Source organism: Rhinolophus hipposideros (assembly GCF_964194185.1).
Source record: "Rhinolophus hipposideros genome assembly, chromosome: 17".
Lineage (NCBI taxonomy): Eukaryota > Metazoa > Chordata > Mammalia > Chiroptera > Rhinolophidae > Rhinolophus > Rhinolophus hipposideros.
The window spans coordinates 5769706-5795929 of NC_138063.1; the positions used below are offsets into that span (position 1 = coordinate 5769706).

Consider the following 26224-nt stretch of genomic DNA (forward strand, 5'->3'; position numbering starts at 1 on the left):
GGATGGGGGCATCGACACCAAACCACACCAAAAAAATTGCTGCATTCTCAATTGTGAAGTTCTGGGACCTCAGAATGCAGGTCGGCAGGGTCACAGAGGAAGCCCCCGCAGAGCGAGGATGGAGCGCCGGATGCGGGCGTCCGAAACCCGCGCAGGAGCCCGCGCTCCGACCCGGGAACCCCAGCCAGGCGGGCGCGGTGGCGGGTCCGGAATTCCGGGGAGGGAGCACGGCTGCGCCAAGACTTCAACTCCCGACGTGCACCGCGGCTGAAGCAGTCTCTCCCCGTGTTCGTCTCGTTCCGGTTCTTAGCTCAGAAACTATTGTCTAGTCACTGCGTGGTAGGTAGTAATTATAGAGAGACAGTAGGCTTCTCTCGCGGTGCGGGGGCCGGGCACAGCGCCCGGAATGCCTCTCCCTCGTTGGGTGGTTCGTCCCGGCTTCGCGGAACCCGCTGTCCGACTGCCCCTGTTTCCGGGGGGACGTTAATGGCGGCCCGACGCTGTGGCGCGGCCGTTTAATTCTCCGGCGACGGCGGGCGATGAAGCGGGAAGACATGGTCCTGAGTGGGCTCATCGGGAAACTCGGTAACTCTGCGTTGCCCCTCGCGGGAGGCGCTCCCCTGTCCTGTCCACTGGCCGGGCGTGGACGTGTCCCGTTTCCGAGTGCGGGCCCCCCCAGGACGGCTCCGTTTCTCGCCCTGGCTCCTCCAGGGCAGCCCCCGGGGCCCCTCTCGGGCTGGGCGTCAGCTCCGCCGCCCGCATCCCGGGTGCACGGGGCTTCGCCAGAGGAGAAAGCCTCGGTTGTCCCCCTGGGAAGCCCGCGCTGGCCTCGAGCTGGACGAGGGGCGGGAGGGTGGGCGCCGGGCCGGGCGCGGGCCGGGCCGGACGCTGAGCGGGCTTCCCCGCAGGGCACCGGCTGGCGGAGATCCGGGAGCGCGCGCTCGGGAGCCTCCTGCGCAAGCTGGAGCGCGGCCTGCTCGGGCCCGCCGACCTCGCGCACCACGCGCCGCTCTTCCTGCACCTGCTGCGCTGGTTCCGCTTCCCGTCCGCGCCCATGAAGGAGGAGGTGCTGAGCCTGCTGAGCAGCCTGGCGAAGGTGGGGGCGCCGGCGCGCGGAGCCGGGCGCGGCCGTCTCCCGCGCGTGTCGCTGGGGCGTCGGTTGCAAAGCCAGTCGAAAAAAAAGTATTGTTATTGTTTAAAACAACTGGGGAAGTTGCAAAGGCCTTCGGGTGGTTGAACGCCCATCTTTCCCCCTCGTGGGTGACGTGAACCCGCACGGGGTCTGGGCGCTGAGACGACCCCGAGGCCCCGAGTCCGGGGGCGTCCCGGCACGTGACTGTCGGGCATTCTGCTTTGCTCCGGGTTCGGTTATTCACACGTTAAAAGTTGCATGTGTGGGCGTGGGCGTGGGAGAGAACACGTTTCAAGAAACGGCGGCAGACCGTGGTTAACAGATGGCACCAGGGTGTTACGTCGCCTTTCCCTCGGCTGTGTTTCAGGCGTGTCTTCTTCCGCCTAAGTTGAGACTAGTTGGTTGTCAGGTGTCAAAGCAAATGGGACCTTTCAACACTGCGAAGTGCGACTCGGGCCTGGGCGACTGTTTGACACGGTGTGACTGGTTGCAGGAGGGGACCGGCTGAGTGTCAGTGGGGAGTAGTGACCTTTTAATAATAAAAGTATGAACCGGTCATGTGCATTGCTGTTGTGCGGCTTCTGGGCTCCTCTCTCACAAATGGTATCCCGTGTTTCATGTATGGCTCTGTAATCCGTGTCCTGTTCGTGAACGTCCTTTATTGGGCGTATCAGCACACGACTTACTGTCTTATAAAGGAACGTCTGGTCCACCGCAAGCACTTTTGTGTTTGGGCTGCGGGAACGTAGAGTCTAGAGCTGGTGCTGCTCCAAGTTATGCTCAGGCCTCTCCTGCTCTTGTTCCAGTACCCCCCGGCCGGTCAGCACTTACTTGATCTTGGCGCCGTTGAATTCTTGTCTACACTTCGTGCTGACGTGGAGCCAGCTCTGCAGGCCGAAATCGATGGCATCCTGGACGCACTTTTCATTCTCCCTTCGGAAGGTCCTGCTCCGTGTTCTGCATCGTACCCAACGAATCAAACTGGTAACTCTTTGCAATCAATCTGGTTCATTGGTTAAAATATAAACATATTGCTTCTATTGATTAATTCTGAGGAAAGGGGCCTTAGCTTAACGCCAACCCCCCCCACCGCCCCGAACTTATTTTTCTTGTTAACTTACAGGAGCCTGACCTTTCCCCCCTCCTCCACTGCTTTTTAGAGGAGGATACATTTGTATTTATTGGTGTTTTGGTCAGGGGGCCTAAAAGATGCCAGCGATTTTCTTTTTGTGAGACCAGTTTGACAGATCATTTCTTTAACAATAACTTTTCACTGCTCACTCATTACTATGTGCCAGATGTCGTTCTAAATGTTTTCTGCGTGCATTTCGGACTGTGTTCTTCATCTAGGGGGGTGGTGGTATCTGCCTCAGCTCATGATCTTTTTGGGGGATGTGTGTGTGGGGCGGGGTTCAATCAAAATGAGCTACACATGGTATACTGGTTGTACTCGGCGTCAAGGAGATGTGGGTTTAAGTCCCAGTTCTACCATTAGTTGTGTGACTTTGGCTAAGGTACTTCGCCCCTCCAGGCTTTAGTTTTCTCAGCCAAAAATTTGGGACAATATTTTTGTCCCAAAGAACATCTTGTAAAACTGTTGTGAGGATTAAATGAGGCAGTGCCTGTAGAGAGCTCAGCACAAGGCCTAGCGTATATTACCCAGGCACAGCATTGTGGGCGGCTGCTTTTGTGTTCTTGTTATTTTGTGTTGAGTGTAATGCCTTGCACATGGAGGCATTTGAATTGATGTGAAGAAAAGAAAAGGCTAATGAAATGTATGTGATTGAGAAGTAAAAGTATGAAAGAACGGGTTTCGCCCGCCTAATCTGTTGGACCATGGTTTTCTCTATACCAATGCTGTTGTGCTACTGCTGTGACTGTTGGTGCCACTGTTCACAGGAAGACCAGTAGCTGGTGGCGTTTATGGACTTCTTGTGTGATTGTGATTTTTAACAATGCCTTTTACAATTTCTGTCTAAGCCACAACAAAGTAGAATCCAGAATTATGAATTTTCCACCTAGTTCCTTGCAGGTGAGATTAGAGCTATGGTCTAGGGCTAATTTTTATCTGTATTATTAGTATTAAGAACTAGTATGAACACTTCAAACAGAAAGTTAGGAAATTTAGTTTGAGCCTTTTTCTCATTCTTATTCTCATTGCATTGCATCTGAAGTGCTGAATATGTATCATGTGTGACGGAGTCGCCAAAGGTATTGGAAGATAGTGCTGGGCTCTTTTGTCTTTGACAACTTTTCAAAAAAGATATTAATGAAAACTGAGGTGACCAGGAACTATATAATTGGAGTAAAAGAGAGGAAGGAGTTGGCCTTAGAAGCAGAGGTGAACAGTCTCCTTGAATAGATGCTTTGTAACAGATTCCTTATGTCACTGTGGATATTTTCATCCTAATAATCGTATTTACTTAACAGTAAAACAGGGAAAAAAAACCAACAAAAACCCTCAATTTGAAATTCACTCAGCATTCACATTTCATTCTCTTTAGGAAGACAGGCTATTCAGAGAAAAAACACTGGATTATTTTTCTCATTTTTAAAATAATTCAAAACCTCAAGAGAAAACATTAATGTTTGAAAAGAATAAATTTTTCTTTTATCAAATAATAATGTAGTAATATGTATATATTTTTCAGAATTGTTACAACCACCAGAAATCTTAACGGGATATTTTCCTCAAGACAAAAGTAATTTCCAGCAGACGGAAGTGCCTCCACGGCCAGTGGGTATGTATATGTAGGGACGTAGGTCTGTTGACCTGGTAAGTCAGAAATGAATGTACTTTTCCTCATTGTGTAGCTATACTGTGGTCAAACTCAAATGCCTCAGCACTGAACTGAATGTTTCCATTTCCTCAAATTAGTTTAGAATATAGAGTCTAAGTGGTAAAATGTTATTTGAAGTGCATTTGAGCAACCACCTAGGTGCATGGAAATGGTGGCAGTAGTACTTAGTGCTTAGTCAACACAGATTCTTTGTCAGGCGCTGTGCTGTGCAGTCTGCATTTGTCATCTCATTCTCCAGCTCACTCAGTATACTGTCCATCCAGTCACTGGAGTCAAAGACTCAGGGGCATTTTCGTTTCTTCATTTGTACCCCAACATCCAGTCGATTCTAGAGTTCTGATTTAAGAGATCTCATCCAGTTCTTTCCGTGCGTGGCTGTGTCCAGTCTCCGCTCACATGCCACCTCCTTAAAGAGAGCTTCCTGAGAACTATCTGTGCTTAGTTTGCTTCCTAACAGATACTGTGATCTGAAGTTTCGTATTTACTTCTTGTTTCCCTCATTATAAGCGTAGTGATAGCTGCAAACACTGCTTTATCCCCCACGTGCAGAACAAGGCCAAAAAGGACTTAGGTACTCAGTATATATTCTTTGAATAAGTGAGGTTGATAGTATCAGTATCCCCATTTTACTGTTGGGGAAACCGAGGCTTAGAAAGGGTGAAACCTTTCTCCTAGGGGACACAGTTAGGCAATGGTTAAGTAAGCACACACTTCACAGTTTATTGCCTGCGAAGTTGAAACGAACAGGTTGTGTTCAAGGTACATCTGCCTGATGTCAGGGATTGAATTTAATTCACATTGGAAGCCCTCTGTTATTAAAATTTTTTTAGAAACTGTCAGGTTGAATAACAGTATAAGAAAGACCAGAAAGCTTGTTCAGCTGTTAAAATGCTCTGTCTTTCCTTTCTGGAAAAGTTTTGTGAGGCTTCGGTTTTGAGACAGTAGTTCTTTGTGTATGTGGCCAAGAGGCTTCCCTGAGTGACAGTGAGAGATTTCTGAAGGGATCGAGTATCTCCAGGGATGGGAACGTGGGTATTGGAGTGAAGCTGTTGAAAACAGTATGGACATGTGAGATGGTAATGCTTTGTTCTGAGTTGCAGCTTGTGGATTGATGCTATGGCTTGTTTGGAACACACCTCTATGTGTGCACCGTAAGCCTGCCCTTCCCTTCACGCCTCTTGCTTTGCCCTTAGAAAGGAAACCTTGCTTTTATGTTAGCATTTTTGAAAGAAGCCACTGTGCTGTATTTGGGAAGTTTATAGTACTGTTATCTGAATTTAATGATACCATGCTCTTTTCAAAGCATTTGTCAGAAAGACTGTCATTTCGAAGGGCTTATGTAGGTACTATTTCTCAGTGTTGCCACCTTAACTCGTGCAATCTAAGATTGTTAAAATGCTAAGAGAGTAGACCTTCAGTGTTCTTACCATAAGAAAAAGTTGGTAGTTATGTGAGAGGATGGAGATGTTGACTAACTACTGTGATAATCATTTTGTAGTATGTGAGTGAATCAAATCATCGGGTTGTACATCTTCAACTTATACAGTTATATGTCAGATATATCTCAATAAACTGGGGGGGGAGGTGTGTGGAAAACCTGTTAAAAAGTAATGTGAACAGTAGTCATTTAGGATTGTGTTGATTTCTCTTAAATTTGGTGCATTGATGTTTAATCTTCAGCCTTATTGTCTTCAAGTTGTCGTCAAAGAATTGTAAACATCTAACACCATTTAGGATACTTGAACATAACTAATGAAATATAGTGTATGATTATGTTTATATCATTTTTAATTTCTCCAGTTAAAGATCTCCAAATGCCAGTTCCTTTTATGTTAAATTTAAGCTCTGTTCTGGGCCACCAGTAAAATAGAAAATGTAATTGAAACTCTAGATGTTATTCAACACTGGTTTGTTTTGAATGCTTTTCTTCTCATAATAATATTGAGTTCTGTTTAAATTGAGAAAAAAGAGCTCTGTTATTTATCCTGTGAGGGAATAAATGCGCAGCTGACTTGTTTCACACATTTTAGTTACTGTACGAGGTAACTTTATTTGGGGACTTATTTTAAAGCAGAAGCCTTACTCTTAGCATTGTGCGTCTGTCAACAGTGTCTTCTTTGGAGTAAGTTTTGCTCTTCCATTAACAGTGAGTCAGACTGTGAAGTGTTTGAAGTTTTCTACGTTTCCTTGGCTACCTCTGACCACAACTGATAGACACGTTCTCTCCTCTAATGAAAGGTACGGTACCTGATGTATTTCAGGTATTTGGGTTCATTGATAGCCATCAAATCTGGTTGTTAATTCTATTCATTTTCACCAGTCAAAAAGATACTAAGTGGCTGTGAAAGGTAGTGATGGGAACATGGGAATGATTTTCAGTATTTCGAGAGCAAGCCAGAAAATTTGTTTGCCTTAATCAGGTCACACATGGAGTTTCTTTTCTGTGGTTGGAATCTTATGTGCTCCTTGGTGACATGAGGCATCTCTTACCAGAGTCTCTGATTGGCCATTGCGATGCCTTTGCTTAAGAAAAATGGAAAAATTAAACATAAATGCAGTATTTTTAGTAGACAGTACATTTTAAAACGTGCGTTCTGTGATCAGGTTGGGACCAGTGATCTCAAGTAATGGATGTTAGTTGGTTGTTACCCCCCAAAGTAGATAGTGGATTTATAGACATTTAGAGTGTCTAAATGTCTAGTTTCATTTTTTTGCTGAAACTTTTAATTTATGTGAATTCCACAACAAATGAGTGTGTCTTTTCTTGGTGAGAATCTGGAAAATAAAGAGCAACTTGCTAGAGGTAGGGCCAGAGACAGGTGATGCTGATGAATGGTTTTTGATGGTGGCACTTCCGAGGGCTCAGTATGTTCTCTTGGAGCAACATCATGAAGAGGTGGCGTGTACATGGGGGAGGGGCAGGACGGACACAGTGGGTCAGTGTGAGTCAGTCCCTGAGGGACACACGTGATCTGTGGTGCACTCCGGTGGGTGGTGGGTGGTGGGTGGTGGGTAGTGGGTGGTGGGTGGTGGGTAGTGGGCTGGAGCTGGGCTGAGGCAGGGGGTTCAGTGTCTTGGGTGGGGGATGAACAACTGCTATGTCCCTAGTAGGGCAATATTGAGGGGTGTCCCAGTGTGATTTACCAGAATAGGGAAGAACAGTAAGGAATCTAATTCCTAGGATTTTACTCTATACTTACTAAGATTTTTTTCTGGCTTATTTCCTAACTCGTTTAGCGGATTCCATTGGATTCTGTGATAGTTTCTGGGCTGCTACGTGGTCCCTGTTTTCAAGGAGGCTCTAATGGGGGGTACAGAGTGAATGTGTAGTTACCATGGTACCAAATACACGCTAGGCCTATGGAAGAAGCACCTACCCCAGAGTTGTTTATTGATTAGGGAAGAGATCTAGGAAGGCTTCCCAGGGGAAGTGATGTCTCAGCTGAGACCCAAAGGATCTGAACAGAGTCATCACGCCACTCGGTTACCTAGAATCTGGTACAGGGAAACCCTGCAAATGAATAATACTGTGTTTTGTAGCTCGCTGAGAAGTAGTAACCACACTTTAATCTGGAACACCTGTGAACTATTAAAGGATGTCATCATGCAAGATTTTCCTGCTGAGATTTTCCTTCAAAGGCCAAAAATCGTTCAGGTATGTATCGTCTGTAATTGTTTTCAGCTTTGAAATAGAGAACTTTTAGCAAGGAAACAAATTTGCAATATAGGTGTCCTCAGGCAGGACCTGTGAACTACCATATTTAAAAACTGAAGTATTGGGTGATTTAAACCACTTATTGTCTAACTTATTTGGGAAGTGGTAGTTCTGACGGGAGGTGGTCTCACTGGACACATGCAGTCCAATTATACCCCTTGAATTGACCGTTCTGGGTCACCTCAAGGGGAGAACAGACTTGAGAGATTGAGGTTGGGCAGCAGTAACCCCTCTGAACATTAAGAGTAGCATCTGTGTGTGTCTGGCACATGTACAGCTGGTGCTGGCGGCTGTGGAAGAACCAGATGGTGGTTCTGAGCAGCAGAGCTGGATTCCTTGCAGTCTAGTCTGCTGCTGATACAGTAGAGCCATTGGGACCCAGGGTCGGGGATGGGGTATATCCACAGCATCTAGGCAGGGCTCAGCACCCTGGCTCTGCCATCACAGCGCTGAAAAGCAAGCCAGTGAGTGGCAGCTTAGTCCATAGGTGGCCGTTGTCAGTGCTGTTACTAAAATGCAGCTGTTTGCGATGCAGAAGCCTTGGTGTGATTGCTGAAAAGTACTTGAAACTTAATGTCTCCAATGGGAACTAATTCCTGTGTTCTCAGAAAAGGTCCTCACCTAACAGATTTGAGTATATGCAACACTGCTGTTGTATTTAAATTGTATCTTGTTTTGACCCATCTTCTTGCATGATGCTAAATCGTCTATTTCTTATGTCTTATAAAATTTGGCAACTTGCTTCCGTACTTAAGCTGCACATCCTTCTCTGAAGCCCAGTCTTCTTTCCCTGATGGTTGACACTGCTCTCGTTCACTTCAGAGCCTCTTGTTTCTGCTGAAACTGGCCTTCGGAGGAGATGGGAAACATCGCCTGGCCCTGCAGTCAGCATCCTGCCTGCAGCAGCTGTGCGCCTATTTAAGAAACAGACTTAACTTCCACCGAGACCCAGGGTTTTTCTCTAGTAAACAAGGTATTGATGTTTATTTATTTGTCACTGGCGATGTTTCCAGATTCTTCTGAGAGCCCTGTTACACTTACTATGTATGATTTTTCACAAGGCAAATTCCCCATTCCTTGATGTAATCAAATCATCAGCTTTGAAAACAAACTGCATGACAGAACCACTCATGAGCCAACCCCCTTGCCCCCCTCTCTTTTTGATAAGAGACATCTGTAAGGGGTTTATCTTTTTCCTCCATGTGTACATAGTGCTGGAAGTTAGGGACTAGGATTCTCAATCCAGCTATTTATGTGGGATTTGGGCTATGTCAGCAAGTTATATGTTATGTTAATAAATTGCTTCAGTTGAAAAATGCCAATTTGTATTGTATGAAAACGCTGTAACTTGTGATGCTGTCAATATTGCATGATCACAGGACCCCACTTTTCAGGGAAAAAGCACCACCTAATGGCCAAATAGAGCACTATGCTTTCCTTGTCAAACCTGTTTATAATTTAGGGCTTCTGTGCACTTACACAGTATGCATTGAAAGTTGGATATTAAATTACAGGGATTTGTCATCATGCTTCACAGTTAATCGCTGTTCTGTTGAGAGTTTCACTGATCCTATGCTACTTCAATATTTATACTTTACATTAGCTTTATTACAGATCTTAGGGTATGGGGTTTCCTCATTGTCCTTGAGATATAGCATTCTGCAAATGACTGATAACAGAGAGCTGCCAGGTACCCTATACTTCATCCGAAAAAGAGTTATAATGTTGATAAAAATAGATTAAATCTCTGAAGATTTATCCAGGAATTAAATACTTATTTGTCACCTACTATATGCCAATTTTGGGGGGGGGGATAACACAAAACAAAACTGGGATGAGGTTCCAGCCTTTATGAACTTATATTTTAGAAACTTGGGACAGGTAATAAACAGATTTGTTTCAGATAAGGAGAAGTGTATGAAGGAAATAAAGGATGACTGACAGAACATGACCAGGGAAACGTGGCTTACGTGGATAGGAAGGTCAGGGAAAGCCTGTCCGAGCAGATCTGAAGGGTGAGAAGGAACCACCCACTTCAAGAGCTGCAGGAGGAGTCTTCCAGGAGATCAGGGCCTCAGCAATGAGGGAGACATTCTTGAGGAACAGAAATTAGGCCGGTGTGAGTGGAGAATAGTAAACCTGGGGTGGGTGGGGGTGTAGAGAGGGCAGTGAGGGGAAATCAGAGAGGTACCGGGTCAGAGTGTACTGGGACTTGTAGGTCTCGGTAGGACTTTGTATTTTCTTTGAAGTGCAGTGAGAAGCTTTTGGAGAGTTGGTTTTTCGCCTTTATTTTACCTAATTAAATGGCTTTATTTTACCTACTTAAAAAAATTATGGTAAAATATATCTAACAAAATATGTCATTGTAACCATTTTTAATGTGCAATTTGGTGGCATTAATTGCATTCACACTGTTGCACAACCATAACTATTATCTGTTTGCCAACTTTTTTGACCACTACAGAAACTCTGTAACCATTAAGCAGTACTCCCCATTGTTCCTTCCCCTGCAGCTGTGATAACCTCTAATCTACTTCCTGTCTCTAAATTTGTCTATTCTAGGTACCTCATACAGGTGGAATCTTACAATATTTGCCCTTTTATGTCTGGCTTATTTTACTTAGCGTAATGTTTTCAAGGTTCTTCTATGTTGTAGCACGTCAGAACTTCACTCCTTTTTATGGTTGAATAGTGTTCCATTGTATGTCCATTCCACATTCTGTTTATTCATTTATGTGTCAGTGGGCACTTACGTTGTTCCCACCTTTTGGTTGTTGTGAATAACGCTTCAGTGAACACTGACATATCTGTTTAAGCTCTTGTTTTCCATTCTTTTGGGTATGTACCGAAGAGTGGAATTGTTGGGTCAGATGTTAATTCTGTGAAGAGCTTTCTGAGGAACTGCTACACTGTTTTCCACAGTGGCTGCACCGTTGTACAGTCCCACCAGCAATGTGTGAGACTTCGAATTTCTCCACCTCCTCACCAACACTGTTTCTTTGCTTTTTTTAATCATTGTCATCCTTGTCGTTGTGAAGTGGGATCTCGTTGTGGTTTTGATTAGCATTTCACTAATGACTACTAATTAATGACTAGTTATTCCCTAGTGATTTTTCATGTTGGCTTATTGGCCATTCATATATCATCTTTGAAAAAATGGCTATTAAAGTCCTTTGCCCATTTTTCAATTGGGTTATTTTTGTTGTTGTTGTTGCTGTTGTTGAGTTTTAGGAGTTCTTTATATATCGTGGATATTATTAAATCCTTATCAGATATGTGATTTGTAAATACTTTCTCTTCTTGTGTAGGTTGTGACTTTCTTGATGTCTTTTGATGTATGGACATTTTTAATTTTGATGAAGTCCATTTCTGTATGTTTACTTTGGTTGTTTGTGCCTTTGGTGTCATATCTAAGAACCCAAGGTCATGAAGATTTACTCCTATAGTTTCCTCTAAGAGCTTTATGATTTTAACTCGCCTTTAGATTATTGATCCATTTTGAGTTAAGTTTTGCATATGGTTGAGGTTGGGTTTCTTGCCTTGTCAGTCTCTACTGTATAAGCAAATAGTATTGGCTAGAAGGTTCTGTATAATCAGGTTACTTAAATATAAACCTAAATGTGCTAAGTGAATACTTGCAGAAAATGTTGACCTTTACTTTTACCGCTATAGAAGTGCTTCTACTCTCTTAATATTGTTAGAAATACTACATAATCAGTAATCTGTCTCTACTAAGGGATAACATTCTTCTTTTTCTTTTCCCAGACACAGTTTCTCAGAATTCTTCTGTGTCTTATTGTCATGACGCCAGAGTTACTCGCCATTCTCAGAATCCTTCTCCTGGGAGCAGCAGCCCCCGGCCGTCTGTGGTTGGACGCTCAGGCCAGCGACCCAGAGGAGATGGCCAGGATTGGGATGCAGCGTCTTCCAGGTGACCAGACAAGCCTCGTTAACTAGTGTGTGTGTTTTACTTTCTGACGGAGATCATTATTTTTCTGTCTTCTCTTTTGAAACATTACCACAGGTTCCGCCTTGTGTTAAATCCACGGCTTTCATACTTTGTTGACCATGACCCTCAGCGAGAAGTAAATATTACATTGTAACTCAGTCCCCAGTACATAGACACATACTCTGTGTATGTGTGTGTGTACGTCTGTGTACGTGTGTGTACCTGCGTGTGCCTGTGAGTGTGTCCACCAAAACAAAATGTTCACAAAATAGTACAGATTCCATGTGCTACGAAGAGAGTGGCATTTTCTGTCCATTCTATTTCATTAAAAAAGGAATGATGATTCTGACCCACTAAATTGTTTTTACCAGATCCAAATGGAATGTGATTTAGTTTAAAATTACAGCTTTAAGTGATAGATACATTTTGATAATATTTTAAACCCATTTTTGTAAATCTAATAATTTAAATGCATCAGTGTTTACTATTAAAGAGAATGATTGGAGAATCTGTAAAACAAAGACTTCTTCAAAGTGTACAATTTATGGTATTTTACTTATTTGTTTGTGTAAATGCAGATTTTTATATATCAGCTTTTCTTAAAGGGATTGGCATGGTGTTTGTTACCATATCTTTAGGCTACAAGCATTTTAAAATCGTTACTCTCTTTGGTGTCATTCTAATAAATGTCTGTTGGCTCCATCATTTTCCTGTGACATTGCTGTAAACTAACCCTGATTCATGCTTCCTGTTGCTTGGCGTCAGACCAAGTGCTGTCCTTTATCTCCTTTAGTCGTCCTCAAACTAATCCCGAGGTAGGACTGGTGATGATGATGATGACGATGGTCGTTTCACAGGCAGACTTGAGGTTTGGAGAGGCCACAAGCCTTACCCTAGTTTGCACAGTTGGTAGAGAGCAGGGCGGGCTGTGGACAGAAGGATCTGAAGCCTGTCTCCTAATTCTTCTCTGGTAGCTGCTGTGCATCGTGCATGGCTTTTCTCTTGCTTCTTAGAAAGCCTTCCTACCTCACTCTCTACACTCTATCCAGAGTGCTGCCTGCTTGTGACTTTTCACTCCTGAGTGAACAACGTCCTTACCGGGCCTTTCAGAATTTCAGAGGAGCTTGGCTCATTTGCATATTATGGGGTACTTGGTGTGTGAAAAAGGAAGAAATGACAAAACGTATTACATGTTGGGAATGCTACGTGTTCAATAGCATTAGTCTATCCCTGTGACTCAGCTTCAATTGTGGATGGCATCAAAAGTCAAAATTTTAGGTTCTTGGTAAATGTGAGATTCCAGCCTTTCGGTAGCACTTTTATCCCCACCCCACCACTTTATACACAAGGGGAAATATTTTTATGAAGAAAGCCAAGAAGGATGGGATGTTCCAGTTTTTGGTGTATTTTCCAAATCACGTGATATTGAAGGTATTAAATAAAGTAATCTATTTCTCATCATTTTTTTCTGGCATTTTCTAGCATTCTTCATTTGTTGACATTGCCTTGCTTGGACTCTCACATTTGGTGAGAGTCACTGCACGATGGTTAGTGCTAATGTTGACTGCTGCACAGGAATGCTGGCACATGTCGAGAACATCAGTTTGAAAAGCAAAATAGAAATGCATTTTTGGTTTCCTTTAGAATTTGGAGCCCTCTTCGTGGTTTTAATCTCATAAATTCGTCATTGTTTCTGCATATCTGGCCAGAATTGTCACAGGAAGCAGTCTAGCTGTGTCCACCATGAGGCTTGCACTGCACCAGGCAGCAGATGCAGGGAACGTGTGTGTGGACTGTTTCCGTGTCCCAGGGTTGTCATTGTTTCTTTTGCAGTGGGAGCAGCAGTCACGCTCACGTGAACTCCAGGATCTCGGTCCCTTCGCCCTTGGAGATGACGCACATAGATCTTCCGGAGCTGGAAACCGAGGACACCCTGCAACTGCAATTCCAGCAGCTCAGCCTCCCCCAGTTCTGTGTCTCCATCCTGGAAGCAGCAGCCCCTCTCTTAACAGGTGAGTTGTTTTGGACGTCATAGTTCTTTTTACATAATTTGTGTTTGTTTTGCAGTTTCTAGGATTCTTTTTTTCACCATCTGTGTTAGGACCGTTCGGATGTATATTCCCTTATCTGTTGGGTTACCAGTTCCTAAGAACCTAACACGGTGTTTAATTTAATCTCTTAGTGAAACGTGAGTGCCGTGGAGCACTGTTCACATTGAGTCGTCCCCCCCACCCCGCCCGTTTATGGCTTTTTCTGCACAGGCCTCACTCCCGTCTGTGTGCTGTTTTAAATGGAAGCACGGAAAAGTCAGTGCAGCTCCAGTAAGGGGGAGAAGGTGGAGCGGCATGAGTAGACCAGGATAAAAACAGGCTGGCTTTTGCTCTTTAGAAACTTTTTGAGTTGTTCATTCTTCCTACTCGGTTGTTACTTAAGCTATGAAACATGCTAAAAACGAGGCTACAACTGGATTCTTACCTTTGCAGTAATTTTTCTTAACAAAATTAAAAAAACTGGAACGTTTTACATTGTCTTTCAAATGTGCCAGGTAAAGTAGGAAAGCTGTACTTCATTATTCACTGGATTATCGTTGTAATGTTAGTAAAGAGGATTAAGAATGGTAGCACAGTGGCCAATGCCCAGCAGCCTAGTAATCAAACAATGGTTACCGTGTGTTGCGTTTCTGCTGTGCGCGGCTCTTGTACGTAGTTTCGTGGGCATTATTTAATGTACTCCTCCCACCAACCCATTTTATCCTTCCATCAGTGATGGTTACTGCTTTTATTCCCATTTTACAAATGAGGAAACAGGTTTAGAGTGGTTTCCTGATGTATCCAGAGTCAGACAGCTAAGGACAGAGACTTGAACCAAGGTGCTTCTGAAGCCAAAGTCCATGCTCTTGAGCACGTAGCATTTTGAAGATAAAATAGAAATGCAAGATAGATGAGTTTTGCCTTTTTTTGTTTATACTGGCTGAGTTCAAAATACATTGAATGGGTATGGTTCTTTTAAGTCCCGCTTGAGGGCGATGGGCAGGAAAGCAGGAGGTAGGTATTTATTTGGGAAGTGTTCCGATTTTTCCATCCTGAGGAAAGCTGTGTACCCTGACTTCTCACTGACTGCTTCCGGGAGTTAGGAGGCTAAGTACACGTACTAAAAAGGTGGTGAAGGAAAATTTGAACTGTGGCATCATGAAGTACGTAAATATATACATAAATATATATATTTATGTATACATATGTATTATGTATATGTTTGTCAGCATGGTGTACTGAGAAGAATGTTTTTAGATTTAATGATTTTGCATTTAACCTTTTCTTAATTTGCTGTAAAAAGTCAGATTGATAATTATAAAGCTGTACCTTGGTCCATTAAATTTTATAAATGTTCTCTTGCCCTTTTGTAGTAAATTATTGCATAATTTGTAATTGTTCAAAATCATAAGCGATTTCTAAAAGAACTTTCTCCAGCTGCTCTAATGACACAATCTGGAGCCTTTTGATCGGGTAGTTTATTTTACTTTTATTCATTAGAAATTGACCTTTGAATGTGGGACAGGAAGGTCTTGATTGAATGTTCTCCTCCCTTAGAATTAGGAACCGTGGTATGCCTTTGTCACTCTATCTCTATAGAGAAAGGAGATGGCTCTGGTGTGTGACTGAGCAGTTTCTTTTGGACTTTTTTTAGAGCTGAAGGTGAATATAGGCTTGAGAACCTGTTTCAGATGGAATTTCTTGACGTTTCTTCAGCAAATGCCAGCATGGATATTTATACTTTAGTCGCTCCAGTCCAAGCTTAGCTTCCCAGGCAATTCCTGTGTGAGAAAATACTATTTTATGGTGAGACTTAATTAAGCCTTCAGTACTAAATAGGAAATTCTTAGAATACATTTTCTGACTGACCTGGTGCTTTGTCACATACGAGTATTATATGTAATGTGGATGGTCTCTGAATATGAAAAAATATTTTAATTTGTCTTAGATTATTGCTACTCTTCTATTTTTTTTTTTTTCTAAGTGTGTTTTTCCAGGACCCATCAGCTCCAAGTCACGTAGTTGTTTCAATCTAGTTGTGGAGGGTGCAGCTCACAGTGGCCCATGTGGGGATCGAATCGGCAACCTTGTTAAGAGCACCAGGCTCTAACCAACTGAGCTAACCGGTCGCCCTGCTACTCTCGAGCGTCTTTCCCATTTATGAGCACATTTGATTTGCTGTAGTTAAATACTGTAATGATCAGAACGAAATCTTTAATGGTAGTTGTAGACTGTGACTTTCCTATTCATCTCTTTCAACAATTCTAAAAACATCAAGAGAAATAATAATTTGAGGGTGTGACTAGAGGATTGAGCAGTGTGATATTCAGCTGTTTATTTGAAAGTTCACTTTTTTTTCTTTTCTCTCCTGTTTGTTTTCCTAGGTAGTAGACAGATGATAATACGAGTTCTGGAATTGCTTGCAGAGGATGTGATACTTATTGGTGAAGCAATTTCGGCAGATATCTGGGATGACAACAGCCTTTTTGCTATAGATATGGTGAGAGTCCATGTTTTCCTTGGGATGTGGGTAATAGCATTACATTTCATTTTACTTTGGTTTTTTTAAGGTTGTATCATTGTCTCATTAGCCTTTAAAAGCTTTCTTTCTTTTAGACACAGTATGTCCCAAGCTTATTTTGTATATAGTCTGGAACAGGCCATTTTTTCAGAGTCTGGTTACTTTCAGTGGGGGAATGCACATCAAGACTAAAACAGGCCAATGTAGCTGCTTTTACTTACTGTTATATCATTCTTTCCTTCTCATAATAGAACTAGAAAATACGTATTTTTAAAGAGTTATGAGTTTAAATTGCTATTTCTCTGATTGTAAACTTGTAGTTTTTTGATTGTACTTGTACTGTCGCTGATAGAAAGTCTGATTTTAGCAATATCAACATAATTGCTTATTAGCTTTACCCTCAGGATACATTAAGTAGTTTCAGAATAGCAATACTAATATTAGTATGGTCCATAAGTAATAAAGTTCAAGATTTTCCTGCAGTTCTTTATGACTTAGAGTAAATCAAACTAAGAATATATAGTCAAAACACTGTGTCTTAAACTCCTTGGAAGAATTCTGTGTTACCAACACAACATACAATATACAGTCAGATTTGTTTCAGTTTATTTTCACTTTTGGGAATTGTTTTCTCTTTCTTTTTTTCTAAATTGTCCAAGCCTTTATCCATTTTTTTCTTGCATCATTGATTGGTCATTTGTTCTCCTTCTGGATTTCTAAGAGCTCTTTATATATTAAGCTTTATATTAATATATGTTAATATAATATTAATGTATTATATATATATATTAAGCTCTTTATATATTAGGCTCTTTATATATTAAGGATATTGGCTTTCTGAAACAAGTTGCAATTTTTTCCCCTGGTAGTTTTTTTGTTTGTGTTTTACTCTCCTAATGATACTTTTGGTCATGCAAAAGCTTTTATTTATTTATTTTTATGTAGTTGGATTTATCAGTTCCTTTCTTTTTAAAAACTTGGTTCTGGATTTTGAATCATTGTTAGAAAGATACTCTTTACACTTTGGGAAAAATATGCTGTATCTTTCCATTTTTTGAAGTCTTGAAGTTTTTGTCTCAGGAATATTTTCCTCATATAGCTTTTGCACATTTCTTATTGTTCATTCATATTTGTGTATATAAAGATATTTATGTGGACATTTAATGGCTTTATTGATGTATAATTGACATATACTAAGCTGCATATGTTTTTTAAAGTTTGTGCATACATTTTGACAATGGGTACACCCAGGATATAGATTAATTTGCATTTTTCTAGAATTTGATGAATGAACTCATTGTTTGTATGCTTTTTTGTCTCATTTTTTACTTTCAGTATGATTACTTTGAGATATAGCCATGTTGAATTTATTAGTGGTTCATTTTATTGTTGGATAGCCTTGTTCTTTGCTATTGGTATTTCACTAGAGAAGATATTTTTGGAAAATATGGCATTGTATTTTATTTTTTTGAAGTGTTTTGATATGTAATATTTTGCATGATTAATTAACACATGTACAAGAGCCTTAGGGATATTACAACATAATATTTAAGGAATCTGTGACCTATCAGAGTATGTCTCCATAGAATTGTAAATCAAATCCTTTTTTACATTTAAATGCATCATAAATCATTTGTCATTTTATATCTATTTTGAAATTACCATCTGATAGACTCGCTTTCATTGAAGAACTGGTGTTCTGTCTTTTAATGTAAATTAGTGACTAATTCCCCTTCTTCCCTCCCTTCCATTGTCCGAGAAGTGGAAGCAAAATTTATTTAGTCATAAAAATATATCTTGACTCTCATGATTACCTAATTTTTTCTCTTTATGTTGTTTTGACCTAGGTCTGTCTGTGTTTTATTAAACTTTATTATAGGCTGCCTGAAATCCCTGTGAATAGAGATTAGAACATGAAAAATAAACAAAATACTGATATTTACCTGATACCAGTATCCATGTGTGAAAAACCCAAACTTTTTAAAAAAATTTTATTGGGGAATATTGGGGAACAGTGTGTTTCTCCAGGGCCCATCAGCTCCAAGTCAAGTCGTTGTCCTTCAATCTAATTGTGGAGGGCGCAGCTCAGCTCCAAGTCCAATCATCGTTTGGAATCTTTAGTTGCAGGGGGTGCAGCCCACCATCCCATGCGGGAATTGAACGGCAACCTTGTTGAGAGCTTGTGCTGTAACCAACTGAGCCATCCGGCCGCCCTCAAACTTTTTTTTAATAACACAAATTTCTTGAGTAGAGAAACAAATTAAATATTTTATAATAGGTATATTGTTTCAAGTCTTTCAATTTTTTTATCTATAAAATAGGGATGATATTTCTTAATCTTAGTTTCTCTGTAGTCCTTAAGATTATCACACTATTTTTTAGTACTTTTAGTAGATTTTCACATATTGAAGGTTTTCAACAAGTGATTTTTTTCCTTAGAAGTGTGAAGACTGTTTTATCAGTTGCTTCTTAAATTAACTTAAATTTTCTTGGCCAGAACATTTATCTGTAAAAGTTAGTCATTCACTTTTAGCTTTTGGCTGCTGATCTTTTATGATTCAATGAATTATTTTTACTTTAAAGGTTAAATCTGTGGTACAAGTGCCAATTGGTATGTTAGAAATGTTAAATAAAACAGTACTGCTTGAAACTATTTTTGATTTACTTTTACTTGTTTAAAAGAAAAAATGCCTCCTAGAAAAAAAAATCTCATTATGTTGACTATATCAATAAAAAGAAACAAACAGAATTTCTTACTATTGCCAAGTTTAAAAAGGAAGAAGCACTATTTTTGGGGAGTCATTAAAGGGACAAAATGATAAGTGTGGTGTTACCAATTCAGAAATTAAATACCTGAGCATATAGAATCAAATCTCTAGATCTTTCAAAAATACTGCTACCGTGTTTCCCCAAAAATAAGACCTGGCTGGACAATCAGCTCTAATGCGTCTTTTGGAGCAAAAATTAATATGACCCGGTCTTATTTTTACTATAATATAAAATTAACATAAGACCTGGTCTCATACTAATTTTTGCTCCAAAAGACACATTAGAACTGATTGTCCGGCTAGGTCTTATTTTCGGGGAAACAGGGTAATAACACTCACGTCTGGAACTCTTAACTCAGTTTGTGTAAGCATAGTCAAATAAATCCACCCCCCAACTAAATATTTTGTTATTTCACTTGACGTAAATAAAAGAAAAAATATTTTTACTGAAATTTTTATATTTTGTTAAAATATTTATTGGTAAACGCTTGTGAAAGTTAGGTTGACCTGAAGTATGTCACCGCTTCTTTGCTTCCCTATGAGATCAAGTCTGGTGTTTCCTTGTTCACATGGTAAGTGAGGTTCAAGGAGGAAGAATCTTCAACCGTGCACATAACCCCAGACTCCTGGGGCCGTGTTCTATTCATTTTTTGCCTTCTCTCTGTCACCCCTGTCATTAAAATGTCATGAAAAGCAGCCTTTTCGTCGTCTTTATGACTCGCTGCTTCTAAATTTCCATCTGACCTGCGGTGAGCTGGTAACTTAGATACCAGACATGTTGGAAGAATTGCTGGTTGGAGTTCAAGTGGGGCCCAGAGGGTTGTGAAAGCATCTAGAGGAAGGGCTTTGTATCCAGTAAGGGCTCAGTAAGGGTGATTGGACTAGATTGCAAGTTTATAATTGGGTGAGTGGGATCTCTAACTAGCATACGCCTTCCCTCCTATTGCCACAGTCCGCAGTTAATTTCGTTCACCATTGTTTGATTGCCTGTTATATGGTAGGCGCTGAGGGTACAAGGTGAATAAGCGGCAGTTTTAACTCTTGTGGGAGATACTTTCATTGTGACATGAGTAAAACAGACGGAAGCAGAGAGGAAGGATAGTTAAACAGTCATAGTTTAAATGTAGTGCTTACTGTGTCATAGACCTCAAGCGCTCTGTGTTTATGGGGTCATTTAATCATCATGACCCTGTAAGGCAGATGACCCATTTATAGATGAGGCAATGGAGACACAGGTTCTTTTTCAAGGTCACTGCTATGTTTTTAATCATGTTTTATTGCCAAGGATGCTTGAAAACACTCCCAACGTAGGATCTCAGGGAGGGCTTTTTGTATGTCATGACTGAACTGAGTTTTATGTTATGATTATGACTTGGCTAAGCAAGTAAAGGTAAGCTTTCTAATCTAGCAGATGGGAGGAGAATGAGGAGGGGGAGTGGGTAGTGCTGGCTGGTGGTGCAGCGTAGGGCTAGTGGGGGATGCAAACAACTGGAGCGCGGCATGTGCGAGAGCTAGCAGTGATGAGGGAGGCTGCTGCGCTTGGCCAGGCTCTGCTTTCTCTCTTGCACATGGTGCTGAGGAGCTGGGCCATCCGCTGGCGTTCTGAAGGGAGGGTGAGCCTGTCCTTAGCAGGGAGGGTCTGGTGAGGTTTGCACTTGCTACAGCATGGGCTGCAGTGTGTGGGGCGGGGTGCTGCGTGTGCAACTGGAAACGTGGGGGAGAGCCTGTGCCAGTCGTGGACTTCAGCTACTTTACGGAATCACAGTCTGTTTTGTAATGTGCACATAGTGGAGAAATTATGTGTGTACTATAAATTCTGTTTTATTGGGAATATTTAGGTAATATGATATTTTCATTCTGTACCTTCTTTTGTAAAAGCTGTAAATATTCTCTGAAAACTGCCACCCTCATCAACTACTTCACAGGAATTTAAACATTTTTCAGCCCAATGAATTAAAACTGGACCACTTATTATTTTTTTTGATCTTTCTTTTCTTAAAACATTGAAAAACAAACCCACTTTTATTTGGCTTGGATATAGTGAAAATCACAAGGCTGATTCACATAATACTAGTTCTTCCTTTTCATACTATTTTGAGAAACACTCAGTTCATCATTAGGATCAGCAAGGTTATTTGAAATAATTTCATAAGTACACAGACTTCTAGTAAAAGCCCTGCAATACTGAGATCTTAAATCTGTTCATTGCTTTAGATTGTGAATTGTCCAATTTCATCTTGAATAACAGAGATATGTTGTTGTAGGTATATAAAAATGTTATTTTAATGGATTAATACTGTGGAAGAATTGCCTGTCAATATAACTGTCACTGTGTTTCTAAATTGTTTTCTCTAACCCAGTAGTTATTAATATAATGGCTATTAAATTTTTCTGTTTTAATTTTGTACAGGTTGCCCTACTTTTTTTTGGTTTACATTTTTGTTTTTATTTCCTTGGGATCAGAGAATATAGCCTTAAATATATATTGAAGTTTTCTTTGCAGTTAGTTAGGTAAATGGTTAGTTTTTGTCAATGTCTTTGGAAACTTGAGGAGTTGTATTCTTTGAAATGTTCAAAGTTTATATCTATTTTATTAATTAGGTTCGAAAAGACTGAGTTAAAACTGGTAAAATCCATCTTCATTTCAATAACAGGTCTTATTTGTGTTATTTGGTCCACAAAGTCTCATTCATAATGGGTCTTTTTCTTAATTCATTTCGTCAATAGAAAATGACCCCCTTTATCCAATTTTTTTGCCCCGAATTATTAAATTATTATTCACATTTCATAGATGTTTTGTTAATATTTCACTACACATTTAATTTTTAGCCTTTTATGCACAAAGATGATTTCCCGTTAATTTCTAGTTATCCTAATGGATGTGAAGTGGTGTCTCATTGTGTCTTTGATCCTTGATGTAATTTTGATAGGGCTCCTACCTTTTAGGTTTGCTTCCTGTAGGTTTATCCTTGAATAAAAAAATTTCTGGCATACACTCTTTGCATCCTTAGTCTACAAGTTAGATCCCATTTTTATTTCCATGTGTGTTCAATGGAAAGGTGAAAGTGAGAACTCCAGTGCTCTTTTTGTTCTAGTATCTCACTGGTGCTGTCCTTTTACCAGCTAGTTTATGGGGCATGTCAGCATATCTAGGATATATTTTGGTCTATGCTGTTATGACTTGCAAGTTAGTCTACAACACTTTAGCTTTTTCTTTATATTTTATGCCTTTCAATTTAAAAATATAACTTCTATTTAAGTAGTAAGTTATCTAGAAATTCATGATGAAACAACCTTAATACTTGACGAGAGAGAACTCATACAATTTGATATTTAATTGCTTTTTATTTATTTGATTTTCCCTGTTTCATCTCTTTAGTAATTTGGGGATCACTTTGGGGGCAGGGGTCATGTCTTGTATGTACTAGTATGGGTTTTTCCCATTATACCTGCCACTCACTGTGTTAAACAGTAAGCTTAATAAATATTTGATTGAGAGATTTACATGTAAATGTTTAAAATTGGAACAATTAAACACAGAAAACTAGGAGAAATTTATGGTTCATTAAGCTTTTGTATTTTATTTCTATTCATTATTAGAAGTCATATTAAATACTTAAAAATTGCTGTTTTTTTTAAAAAAAATTAGGTATGCTTATTATTCTTTTGTACTTTTAAAATTATATCAGCAGGTATTGGCTATTCTTACAGAGAGAATAAATTTGTATTTTGGTTTGTTTCTGTTATTTAACGATAATATTCAAAATTTGTTCTCTAGGACCTTTACCTACTGGCCCCTAAAATTGGTTGTTTTCCTGTTTGGTGTTTAAATGTTTGCAGAAAGAGAGACTGCTCATGGTGTTGGGGTCCCTTGGAGAAGCCATGTGCCACCACAAAAGCAGTGTGAGTTTGGAACACCCGGAGGCAGTGCTGGTTCACCACAGGACGGCCTTTGTCAGCATTTCTCTGTTGGCCGTTCGGCTGCTGCAGACGCTTCTCCCAGTGGAAAAGGTAAGGCAGGTGATGTTGCTTACTTGTAGTTTACTGAATGTTACAGTAAGTGCTCTGTTGTAAATTCCTTCTGATCATTTCACAGTGTACAAAGATTACATTGGAAATGTGGACGTTGATAAATGACTAACATTTTTAACAAATCACTTGATAGGGAAAAACAATTCGGTAAAGAGTTTTTTTAGTTTTTTTTTAGGAACTTTAAAAAATTGCAGTGTAACATATATTTAGAAAGGAACACAGTTCAGTGTGTTTTTACTCAGTGAATATATCTGTGTTTAAAAAGTGACACCCCCTGGAATGTGAAATAGACTATTACTGGCATTTCAAAGGCCCCTTCCCGTACCTTACCTCTCCTTCCTCTCTCAGAGGGAATTCTTTCTTTCTGACTTCTGTCACAATAGATCATTTGTCTGTTTTTGAACATTATACAAATGGAACTATAAAGTTTGTACTCACACAAGACATTTTTTTTTGAGATTCATCACTGTTATTGCTTGTAGCAGTTGTTTATTTTTATTGCAAAATATTATTCCATTAGATGACTTTATCTTAAAGGTGATTTTAATAAGTGTAAATAATTCTTTAAAATTGTCTTATTGACTGTATTTTTAAATGTAGATTATATCTCTGAATTTGAATGTTAGTAGTAAAAATATGTGAAATGACAAGTGTTTGGTAGTATACTTATTGCAAAAAGAAAGGTGTGGCATGCTTACATTACTGCAACTAAAGAACTGTTTCCTGTGTGTTTTGTTGCCCTTTGTTGTAGCCATTTGCCCTTTTGTTTCCTAGGATTCTGCAGAGCAGAGAGTCTAAACTCCATTTTTTAAAAAAATTTTATTGGGGAATATTGGGGAACAGTGTGTTGTTTCTCCAGGGCCCATCAGCTCCAAGTCGTTGTCCTTCAATCTGTTTGTGGAGGGCGCAGCTCAGCTCCAAGTCCAGAAGCCTTTTCAATCTTTAGTTGCAGGGGACGTAGCCCACCATTCCATGAGGGAATTGAACCGGCAACCTTGTTGTTGAGAGCTCCTACTCTACCCAACAGCCACCTGGCCGCCCTAAACTCCACCTTTTAATAACAGTTACGTATGAAATATTATCAGGTCATCTGAGAAAACAAGGATAAAACATTAAGTTTTAAATACAGTATTTTGCTTTAGGGAAAATGACATTTATGTTAATTTTAATTTTTAACTTTTATTCATTGTTCATGTTTTTGAAGAATTTTTCTGTTTTAAGGAGTGATATAAGGCATAAGTATTATAAATTGAAGAGTTCTAGTCATATAAGACAGGAATTCCACTTAAAATATAGGTTTTTCACTTTACATAGTAATATGTAACTGAAACATAATAATATATAACTGAAAAATTAGTCGTGCTAATTAGTAGTGCTACAATAACTTGTTATTTTGTATTATAAATGATCCAATTATCTATAGGTTGAAGTATTGATGGAAAACTTACCTATTGTATCCTGTAGCTTATTTATTGCTTTTTAAAAAAACTTTTTATTTATTTTAAGTGTGCTTTTCCAGGACCCATCAGCACCAAGTCAAGTAGTATTTTCAGTCTAGTTGTGGAGGGTGCAGCTCGTAGTGGCCCATGTGGGGATCGAACCGGCAACCTTGTTATAAGAGCACCAGGCTCTAACCAACTGAGTTAACAGGCCGCCCCTATTACTTTTTTGATTTTAGATTTTTTTTCATCTATGTGCTTATTTGGACAGGAATCAGTTATATAGAAATCAATAATTTATTTTGACTTACTTTAGTGTTAGAAAAATGTAAAGTCAATTCTCCATACTTTTTTTTTTAAGGTAGTTGTTTTTATTTATTTATTTATTTATTTATTTATTTATTTATTTATTTCTGTTTTTGAAGGCAAATCAGTATCTGTAATCTTTGGTAGCTCTTTTAAATATATAACTTGGAAATTCATTAGAAAAGTAGATAAGGTCATTGAAAAGATTGTAATTAAGGTATTGATTTATAATGATTATAATTGCTAAACTTGATTAACTTTAAAATGAGATCTAAACAAAAATGCTATTTCATTGCTGTTAAAATTTCTCCTTCAGTTTATATAAATACAGGGTTATGCTGCCCTCTGCCTGTTGCTAACCCACCAAAAATTGAAGTAGAATTTGGACTGTGAAACTTTCTACTATGAAAGTGGTTTTTAAATATTTGAGTTGCCACTTATCAAGTATGTAATTTGGATGGTGGAAAATAATAATATGAATCTATGTGAAGATTTCCTGAGTTTGAAAGTGACCTTAAAAGGCCTGTTCTGAAATTGATAATTACTCACTTTAAATGATTTTGGAGAATACCCATATACAGGTGAAAATAGTGCATTGGTAATATAAATATTCTGGTTGGATAAACCCAATTGGTAAAACAAATGAAGGGAACTTTATTTGGGGGAAACATCTGGGAATTAAGGGGTAAAAATACAGGTCCTGTGCTGGAAGCGGGATCCCAGGGCGTCATCCAGGAGTCTTTGTGACCCTTTCAGCTAGCCAGTCCGACTGAGGGTCAGGAGGTATTCTTCAAGGCTGTGGCTTTTGCAGTGAGGTCTATAAAATCTATTAATTTGGTAAAGCTGACTGATTCAGAGCAGCACTTTTCAAAGTGTAATGTACAACCTGGTCACCTAGAGCTCTTGCGAATATACTTGCTTATTCTGATCCATTAGGTAGGTCTGGGCTAGGGCTTGAGAGTCTGCATTTCTAACAAGCCCTTAGAGAATGCCGTGGGTGGTGAGTGGCAAGATTTAGAGAAAACACAACATCTATCTCTCTCCCCTCCAACACACATGAGATGATGCTGTTGACTCTTTTTTTTATCCAATAGTGGTGATCGATTTGCACTGAGATAGCTTCACTTTCAGTCCCAACTGAATATGACGAATGCCTATAACGTAGGACAGCTGTCTTCAGTCTGTGGCGTAAACTGTGGGCAGTCCATGGGGCCATGCAAGGATTAGACATAGGACCATAGCATGGCCCTGGGAGTTGCTGAGAGGACAGAGTGTCAGATAAGGTGTGCGGAGTGAAAACGGCAGAAGTCCTCAGAGGTGGGAGAAGAGGAAAGAAAGGAAGTTGGTATTTATTGAGTGTGATATGCCAGACGCCCTGCTCAGTGCTTGTTGAATCCTCACATTAGCCATTCTTATTTTTCTGACGGGACTCAGAGAAAGCTCTTTTAAAGCAGAACACAGTGCCTTGGAGTTAGATGCATGAAGATTTACTGTCTTAGCACAGTGCCCAACTCACTAAGTCTCCTTTGCT

At 40.0% G+C, this 26224-nt stretch overlaps 1 protein-coding gene across 4 annotated transcripts in view; it reads left to right on the forward strand.

Annotated features, from left to right (window-relative positions):
* The first annotated feature begins 332 nt into the window (after positions 1-332).
* Positions 333-26224, forward strand: part of RTTN (rotatin) — a 132235-nt gene continuing 106343 nt past the window's right edge. For 2 of the 4 annotated variants that reach the window (XR_013995298.1, XM_081078984.1), the window contains exons 1-11: positions 333-585; positions 909-1096; positions 1939-2116; positions 3784-3873; positions 6081-6171; positions 7474-7588; positions 8471-8621; positions 11414-11579; positions 13431-13609; positions 16012-16127; positions 22757-22927. Coding sequence is in view for 3 of the 4 variants with exons in the window: in XM_081078984.1 (XP_080935110.1) it covers positions 540-585; positions 909-1096; positions 1939-2116; positions 3784-3873; positions 6081-6171; positions 7474-7588; positions 8471-8621; positions 11414-11579; positions 13431-13609; positions 16012-16127; positions 22757-22927 (1491 nt within the window). In the remaining variant the exon portion in view is untranslated. The remainder of the gene's footprint in view (positions 586-908; positions 1097-1938; positions 2117-3783; positions 3874-6080; positions 6172-7473; positions 7589-8470; positions 8622-11413; positions 11580-13430; positions 13610-16011; positions 16128-22756; positions 22928-26224) is intronic. The other 2 variants (XM_081078985.1, XM_081078986.1) reach the window with 2 other exon arrangements.